Source organism: Lasiosphaeria miniovina (assembly GCF_030549165.1).
Source record: "Lasiosphaeria miniovina strain SMH2392-1A chromosome Unknown B0T26scaffold_5, whole genome shotgun sequence".
Classification (NCBI taxonomy): Eukaryota; Fungi; Ascomycota; class Sordariomycetes; order Sordariales; family Lasiosphaeriaceae; genus Lasiosphaeria; species Lasiosphaeria miniovina.
In genome coordinates, this window is record NW_026848224.1 from 1,443,666 (window position 1) to 1,452,524 (window position 8,859).

The 8,859-nt window shown below is 56.4% G+C and overlaps 2 protein-coding genes across 2 annotated transcripts; one reads left to right on the forward strand and one right to left on the reverse strand.

Moving 5' to 3' along the window:
• Positions 1–3,868: 3,868 nt before the first annotated feature.
• B0T26DRAFT_803774 (uncharacterized protein) lies at positions 3,869–6,957 on the reverse strand (the record flags this gene model as incomplete). Its single annotated transcript, XM_060447103.1, has 5 exons — positions 6,172–6,957; positions 4,971–6,051; positions 4,797–4,881; positions 4,640–4,725; positions 3,869–4,582 (listed from the first exon to the last, which is right to left on the reverse strand). Exons 1-5 carry the CDS (start codon positions 6,555–6,557, stop codon positions 3,869–3,871), a joined length of 2,352 nt encoding a protein of 783 aa, XP_060294116.1. The 5' UTR covers positions 6,558–6,957.
• B0T26DRAFT_677213 (cytochrome P450) lies at positions 6,771–8,859 on the forward strand (the record flags this gene model as incomplete). Its single annotated transcript, XM_060440078.1, has 6 exons — positions 6,771–6,894; positions 7,195–7,472; positions 7,541–7,809; positions 7,873–8,014; positions 8,063–8,700; positions 8,784–8,859. The coding sequence occupies 6 exons, from the start codon at positions 6,771–6,773 to the stop codon at positions 8,857–8,859; spliced, it is 1,527 nt and encodes a 508-aa protein (XP_060294117.1).

Below are 8,859 nucleotides of genomic sequence, written 5' to 3' on the forward strand. Positions count from 1 at the left end.
ATTTCAGCAGCTCCGTATGCACCCATCTACGGATCTTCTGGCGTTTTCTTAAGCTTATCCAACATATCCTTAATACGTTGGAGCCTGAACTTCAGCTCCCTCGCCTCCTCTTTTATCTCTTCCGTCTCCTTCGTCTTCTCTTGGTTGCCCTCTATACTCCCGATGTGCTTCTTGATCTTCGCATGCCTAGACAGGGCTTCCTCCACGCACCAGGGGAGGTATTGTAGGCTGTCATACTGTAGTGTCCCGTCGAAAGTGCTCACAAGCTTTTTCGGATTCTTCAACTTGTGCTTTGGGTCCTTTATGGGCGAACCCAATAGTGTTTGGATTTTCTTCTCAATGCGCCTTTCCTTTTTTTCGTATGCGTCAAAAGACATTGTGCACTTACTATCTGTTGGTGAGAATGTATTACAGTCAGCTGAGCTGCGTCTTCTTCATGACCGTGGGCAATGTGAAAGTACGGAGAGGGTAAGCTCTTTGCTTTCTTGGTTGCAACGATGTTTTGCCGGTAATAACGAATCAATCGTGGTCGCGCAGTATAAGGCTCCGCGGATAAGGTTTCTCAAGAAATTTTGAACTGGATAAGCGATTTGAGAGCAGGTGTGGTGGTGGTTGTGGCAGCGTGGCTGTGGTTGCGGCTCTGGGGCTGGGTGGACGTGGACTGGTGAAGGAACTTTGTCAAACAGATACCGAAGTACCTCTTTGGGCAGTATCAAGTGCAAGTTCAAGAAGGGGGTGCAATTGGTCGTTTGAGGAGGTCATGTTCAGCTTGTCAATCACGTGTCAAGTATTCCGTAATAAGACACCCTCCCTGCTTGACCTGTGTCCTGGGCGGCCCGCAGAATCCATTTCTGATGGAAACAACCCGCCCGGACCTACAGAAAGCAGCACATGCCCGGAACGTCAAACAAACAAGCAAAAATTTCAAGAGAGCGTAACCCTCCACTATTAAGCCGTCTCCATGTACTGTAAGATTCTGCGGCTCGATAATTTACCACTTTTTACCACAACGCAACCTCTGTAGTCTGTACGTTCAACAGCGTAAATGGAGCCATTAGCAGTCCCGTCGCCGATGCAATTGTGCTGCCAGCGCTTGGAGCGATGCAACCAGCGAAGGTGGTAATTTTGGCTGTAAAAAGCAGTATTTTCCTAGACGGCGAGCTGTAACAATTGGTTGGTGGCTGATGCAACTCTAGTGCCCGAGTGCACGGAGACAATTCCACGGTAGAGCGTTACGTTCTCAAGAATAACCTGCGCTCACTGAGCTAGAATGTGCGTCTGCTCTGCCGTCGTCCCTGCAAATCACACATGTGGCTACGAGGAGCAAGTTTTAATTATATAGCTGTGAGCTTAGCGCTGTTCTCGGTTTCCTTCTGTTCGAGTCTATACCCTGTGGTCAGGATGGATTCGCGAGGTTTCTTTGTCTTTGGCGTACCTAGGTAGCTATCTTAATGGACTATTTGGAGTACAGCTTCTTTAATCAAACCGAGCCCTATAGCTAGGAAACATACGCAGTTAGGACTCTGAGTTTGTTATGAAGGTTGGTAGTCAAGGGCACGCAGGCACCGAAGCAGATGAATTCACAGACCAGCTCCTCCAAAACGTGGTTGACTTGCCTTTTCCTTGATGGCCTACTCTTGACGGCGGAGGAAGGCCACCAACGACCTTGAATGTGGCCACGCACGCGCCCTGCCATTCTCACTGGTCAGGAGGCTTGCTACGTGTAAGCAGTGAGGTCATGACCAGGTGCAGCTGCCAACTTGAGCTTGTGCTTCGTCGAAGTGCAACGTGGCTTTTGGCTGCGTGTGGACCCTCCCTTCAGACTCTCACCTGAACTTGAGAGAAGGTAGGCCGGCAGGCCCTGACCAAGTGACGTGGCCTGCAACAGGTACGTACCCGGAGAGGGAAAGGACAAACACCGGGCAGGGACGGACCCACATGCTGCGTTTGAGGGACCCACACCAATTTTTGCAGCCGTGCACGGACCAACTAGGATCTTTATAAAAGAGCCTGCCACCCCTTCTCTCTCTTCCTCTTCCTTTCTCTTTTTTTTCCTTCTTCATACTTACCTTGGTTCGGGGCAGGGAGATCAAGAATTCCTTGCTCTATAGTGGATGGCCTGCATTGCACACCGCGGTTGCACTCTACTATTGATTACCTTTCGGGGTTGTCGGGACCGTAATTTTTGATAACCCACCCATCTTTGTCTTTTTTCACTGTGGTCGCCGCTCACGAGTGGTGCCATGGAGAAGAAAATCATCCACTTTGCCTTGCCGAGCCTGCCTACCTACCTGTCGTGGTGATTGTGTGTGCTGCTGTGGCGTGGTGCTGCCTGTTTGCCAGCAGTCTTCGACGCCGAATTTTGAAATTCCGGCTTGACCCCGATTGAGGCAGGCGGCCTGCTCTCTCCATGTTGCAGGGCGTCCCCGAGGAAGGCAGGCGCGGCCGCAAGAATGGTGCTCGATCGCGAGCCCCACCGTGGTGTCGGCACACAGCCCTCCTAGCACATTCACGCAGTAGCCTGCCAGTTAGGTAGCTAGAAAAACTCTCGACATAATTCTCGATCATGAGGCAAGCGCACAAGTTCCAACCCCATTACGAAAACGCTAGCCGTGGGCGCGAGGCCAGCAGCGCGATGGTCAGCACTGCTCCAGCGCCGCGGCAAAAAAACCGGACCTGCCAGAGGATGGAACTTCCTTCCCAGGCTTACCGAAGCGCTGAAGCGAAGACGTGCATGTTTTGAAATCTACGTAATTTCCAATAACAAAGATGCTACATGCAGTTACGTCTGCACAGCACTGGCGAGCGCTCTACCATGATTTTCCGTCCCCACGTTTCCCAAGGGAGCGGTGCCGGGCAAACTCCTACAGCCAGGATACTTCCGTGTAGATGTTACATCTCAAGCTAGCTCGTGCAGGGGCAAAGCAAAAAAATATTATCGACATCATCTGCAAAAATTGGAACTGTGGCGGGGTTGCACCAGACGTGATGAATCACATGGGCATTAGCCTTGGAGATTTCGCCCACACATTTTATAGGGAGATTTCCTCCTCCTAGAATTAGCTAGCCAATGCACACATTGTCCACTCCAACAGGAACCATCACAGGGCTAATCTAGCATCGAGCTCAACTGATGTCTTCGCATAACTACAGCATCATGAGACATGCTGCTCCTCAAAATGCCGTTTAAGCAGGTATTATTAGAACCGACTCTCCCACTTCCAGCCTGCTGAGAATTTCTCCCTCACGCCTCCTCCTCCTGGCTCCCGACGACAACTAGTGTCAACCACGATCACGCCCAGCACCATAATACCGCTTGAACTCGGGCGCCGGCCTATTCCACCGCGGTACTCCAGATTCTCTGCCAAGGCCATTCAATCACCAGCAAGAGGCCTTGCAGCCAAACAGGTAATTGGTCGAAGTGCGCAATAGACGAAGGGCCAGCCCGGCCAATGAACCATAATATGCAGCATCCGTAACAATGGTCAGGATTGACAGGCTTCGGAGATACGTGGGGGATATTGGCGGATATGATCAGCAGAAGAGAAAGGTACTGGCTATTCTAGATGGGCTTGGTAGGGATCTAAAGAAGAGGGAGAAGGAGAGAAAGCAGGAGAAGGAGAGAAAGCAGGAGAAGGAGAGAAAGCAGGAGGAGAAGGAGGGAAGCAGGAGAAGGGGCGGGACGAGGAGAAAAAGCGAAACAAGAAGCAGCTATGCCAAATACGAATCATCATCTTGCTGCTATTACATTTTGGGCTATATACTATATACTGGCAACTGGCATCACATCTTCAAACCCTTGAATCCATTGATTTTTTTTTGAACAGCGGTAAACCAAATCCCACTCCCCAATCACGACACCCGCGCCTCACAGCCTCGAACTCGGCCCCGCCGCCGCGTCAGCCGCGAGGTCCTCGCACACGCCCCGGGCGATCCAGTCGGCGACCGCCATGACGGTGACCATGGGGTTGACGCCGCTGGCGCTGGGGAAGACGCTGGCGTCGGCCACGTACAGCCCCTGGGTGCCCCAGACGCGGCCGCGCGGGTCGACGACGCCGTCGCGCTCGCGCGCGCTCATGCGGCACGAGCCCATCTGGTGCGCCGACGCAAACGGCGTGACGGGCGGCTTGTTGCCGAACTCTTCGAACGCGCGGAGCCACGCGGCGAACGCTGCGTCGTCACTCTCGGTATCGTCGTCGGCGGTCTCGTGCGCTGTAGAGGTGGCCGCGGCGGCTTTGTCGGCGTCGGCGTTGGCGGCGTCGACGGCGTCGTCACTGTGGGTGCGGTTTATTATGCTACGAATGAAAGGCGGGAAGCCCGGGACGCATGGGTGGATCTCTCTCGCTCCCTGCGCGCGCAGGATCTTGGCGAGAGACACCATCCCCGCGAGGTTGTGGGCGCGGTCAAAATCTGACGGGCTGTACGCGATCCGCGGCACGCCGGCCTCAGGGTCCCGATATACGTGGCCTGTGTCGCGGTCTCGGCAGATGGCGATGAACACGTTCATGTGCCGGTACTTGGACGCAAGGAGCTTGTATTCGGGCCCTGAGGCCCACGGGAGGAAGGGCATGCAGAAGCTTGGCTGGTTGGAGAAGACAAGGGGTTAGTCGAGGAGTGTTGTGTGGAGAAGGGGTGTTACCATCATCGACATGGCTTCGAGCTTGACGCCGTGGCCTTTGCCGTCCAGGTTCTCAAAGCTGCCCACCACGGAGGTGAGGCTGCCGCCTATCGTGACGGACTGGTAAGCGCAGTTCGTGGTTCCTTTTTCCAATTTCTCGCAGACAATCTGAACACACCTTCCCACGGTTTGACTTCCTCGTCAAAGACCGCCGCCACGAAGTTTGTAGGGTGGAGGTACAGGTTCTTTCCGATGTGTGGGTTCTGTTTGTTTCAATCATGTCAGCTCCGAGCTGTAGTAGATGCCTGCCCGTTCCAGTGTCAACATCCTTGATTGGAGGTTCGCGGCTTACCTTTAGCCCACTGTTCATGAGCACGATTGGGCTCCAGAGAGATCCGCCACTGACGATGACCTTCTTCGCCTTGACGACAACCCTAATCTTCTCGCTGCTGCCCTTTGCCGTCCACATGCCAGTGACTCCTTTTGCGACCTTTTTGCCGCGGACCTGTTCAAACAGAACCCTGTCCACCGTCATGCCCTCGGCAAACTTGACCCCGTTCTTGGCCGCCTCGGGGAACCAGCCGTTGACCGGGCCCTTCTTCTCGCCGTGCCAGCAGCCGAGCGTGCAGTGTCCGTCGTGGTGCTCCGTATTGCCGCAGTTCTGGGGGACGATCTTGGCCCGGTATCCCAGCTTGGCCGCGCCGTCGAGCAGTGTGTGGTTGCCGTGGTTCGGCTTCAGGTTGTCGGCCAACACGCCCATCGACTCGCATACCATGTCCAGGCTGGCCTGGAACTCGGGGCTCTCGAAGAAGGGCAGGTTCCGCTCTTTGGCCCACTCGCTGCGCACAAAGTCCTGTGTCTGTAGACCGGCGCTCCAGTTGACGGTGCCGCCGCCGCCAAAGCAGCTGCCCGCCGTTACCGTCATGGATCCGTCGTCGCTCTCGATGACACCGCCGGCCTCGTAGAGATTCGATAGGGCATACTTTTGTGACATGGGAAAGCAAGAGGCGTCAAAGTGGTGCCCTTTCTCGAGGACCAGCACCCGCACTGAAGGCCCCGCAGACTTGGCTAACCTCCACGCGCACACGCCTGCGCCGCACCCAGAGCCGACAATGGCAACGTCTGTGTCGATCTCCACGACGCCCCCCTTGCGGCTGGGAGACGTGGGTGGCTGGAACTGCAAGAACTCGTAGGGGTAGGACGGGGTGGCTTTCCAGGACGGCGGGACAGAGGGAAACCCTGTCACTCGGTCGAAGGTGGCACTTGTGCGCATGAATACCAGCTTGCCCAGCGTCGTCATTGTTTTGAACAAACTTCTCACGGCCCAGAGCGAACTCGTCCGCCAACGATGGAGGATCTTGATCCTGTCAGCGGCGGGAAGCTGGGTGATGGGCGACTTGTAGCCGGTGAGGATGAGGCTGCCTGCGCATGTTCTATAGCCCAGAGTTGTTCTTGAATCAGTAAAACTACTCTTCCAGGCGTTTTTCACCCGGAGCCAAATCCTAGGCCGAGGGAGGATTGTGCTCCAGATTGAAATAGAGAGGAGGACTCACGACAAGATAGAAAGAAGCAGCTGGAGCTGTTTCCTCTTTGCCTGTGGGACCTGGGATAGTACGGCCCTCAACACCTCGGCGAAGGCTTCGCTGTCTGCCGGTCTCTCGGCCAGGTATGCCTCGAGCACTTCGGGTGACACGTGTGGCAAAGCGGTGACGGCGAGCTGGGATACTGTTCTAGAATACTCGTCTTCCGACAAAGCAACAACCGAGAGACTTGCAGGTTCTGTTAGGAGATTCTGGAATTGAATAGCAGGGATAACCGTGTTCATGAAGGCCATGAGGATCTTCCACTGCCGTTCGCTGAAACCATCGGACGTCGGGGACTGCGACAGCCCCACGGGCCTGGGCGCCGTGAGCAGCGACACGTCGAGCTCTGCTGCCATTTTTGTCGTGTTTTACTCTCCGTGATTTGCGGTCTTTATTTTGTTTTCTTTCGTCGTCGAAGGGGCGGCGGGTATATGACGTGGGACAGAGAGGTGGTGTGGGAATTGGTACCGTGCCACTGCAGCTTCCCCGGGAATCGAATTGGGATGCATCGCAAGCCAGGTCCAAAAACGGCATTCCTGCCCCAGTCTGGCTACTGGGAGACTTGCTGAATGGCTGGGGCCAAGACGGGACGGAGAGGAGCTAACTTGACCGAGAATGGTGGCAGCGGTTTCGATGCGGGGTCAAGGTGGACATTCCGAGGTCATCGCAACATCCATGTGACGGGGAGTTGGGGTAAGATGGGGTATCACTTGCAGGGCATTCCCAGGTCGCCACTGCCTCCGCGAGTCCGACCCCCCCACCCCCCCCAGGCCACACTCCCACTCCAAACCGGAGACGAAGGTACCGTACCGGACCCCGCTAGTTCCCATCTTCCCGTCCTTTGTCAGTGGCATGCCAAAGGGGCCGGCCCTTTTATAACTTGATAAGGTAAGCGGCGGTTTTGGCGGATGCTATCAAGTTTTAACACATTTTCATAATACACATGACGACCTGTTCGATCTCATATCCATCTATTTGGCTGGCTTCTGCGAGCTGCCAACGAGACTATTACGCACTCGGCCATTTTTGCCCCTCTGGAGCAAGTCGCGTCAGACTTGCACGGAACACACCCAATTGCCTTCTACGCTGCTTCCATCGCGGCTCTGATTTTCCCGATAGTCCTCATCCTGTTGGAATACTTCAAGCCGGTTGGCAAGCGACGGTTGAAGAATGGACAGAAGCCGAAACTGCCCCCAGGGCCGTGGGGCGTGCCGCTGTTTGGGAACCTGCTGAAGCTGAAGGGTGCCCGGAGCGACCCAGATCAGAAATGGGTAGGTCCAATTAATCAATTATCAATCTTGTATATACAACAACTACCTGACACTGATCCCCGGCACAGCTTCGAGGTCTAGTCCGACATGGCGAGATGGCCACGGCGCACGTCGGCTCCAAGACGATCGTGTTCCTCAACAGCAAGCGCGTCGTGTCCGAGATCATCGCCAAGCGCGGGGGCGCCACGAACACACAGTCGCCCATGCCCATGGCCAGCGGCGTCGTCAGCCACGGCCACCGCCGGTCGCTGCTCATGACGCAAGAGAAATGGGCCGAGCCGCTGCCCGTCATGCACACGCTGCTAAGCGGCACCGCCCTGAAGCAGTACGGCGAGTGGTAGGAGACGGAGAGCGCGTAAATGCTCGCCGAGTGCCTGCTCAAGCCGGCCCTCTGGTACAGGCATCACTACCGCTACGCCAACTCGGTTGTGCACCGCATCGCCCTCGGCGAGCGCCTCGCCAAGTCCACCAAGGACCTCGAGGACCTGCAGAACCTCGTCACCATCTTCGTCACCATCTTCGTCACCACCACTGGCAGCAGCGTCGTCGACTAGTTCCCGGCGCTGGCGTGCCTGCCGCGCTGTCTGCAGCCGTGGCGGGCGCACTGGGAGAAGCTGGACCGCTGGAACTACGACGTGTACCCCTCGTGGTGGGCGCCTGTTCTCGAGCAGATCCGCCGCGGCACGGCGCCGCCGTCGTTCGCGCGCGACACACTACTCCACGGCGACACCAAGTACACGGGCAGCGACGACGACGCCATGTACGTGGCCATGCAGCTGATCGAGGCCGGCAGCGACACGACGCGCGAGGCGCTGCACATCATGGCCGACGTCGACGGCGTGTGCAGCGTCGGCGCCGACGCCCGCCTGCCCACGCTCGCCGACATGGACGCCCTGCGTTATGTTTGTGCCACGGCCAAGGAGCTGCTGCGCTGGCGGCCCATCTTCGTCATCACGCCCGACCACGTCGCGTCGCAGGACATCGAGTTCGAGGGCTACCACTTCCCTGCCGGCACCGGCTTCGTTATTAACGCGGTTGTGGTCGGCGACGAGTGCGACAGCCCCGAGACCTTCGACCCGGACCGCTGGATGGACGGCCACGAGACCGACATCGCCCACGGCCTGTGGCAGTTTGGCGGCGGGCGCCGCATCTGCGTCGGCTACCGCCTGGCGCAGAGGAGCATGTTTATCAGCATTGCCCGCCTGGTGCAGTGCTTGACTTCAAGCCTGTAGGTTTATTTCCTCTGTCTTTCCCTTGCGTTTTGATTTCGTGGACTGCCGTGTGCTGACAGCAAAATCTGTTGCAGAACAGCCGGTACAACTCGCGGATCCTGAATCTCGAGGCCACCGAAGAGCCGTTCCTGGTCAAGGTCTATGTTCGTGGCTAG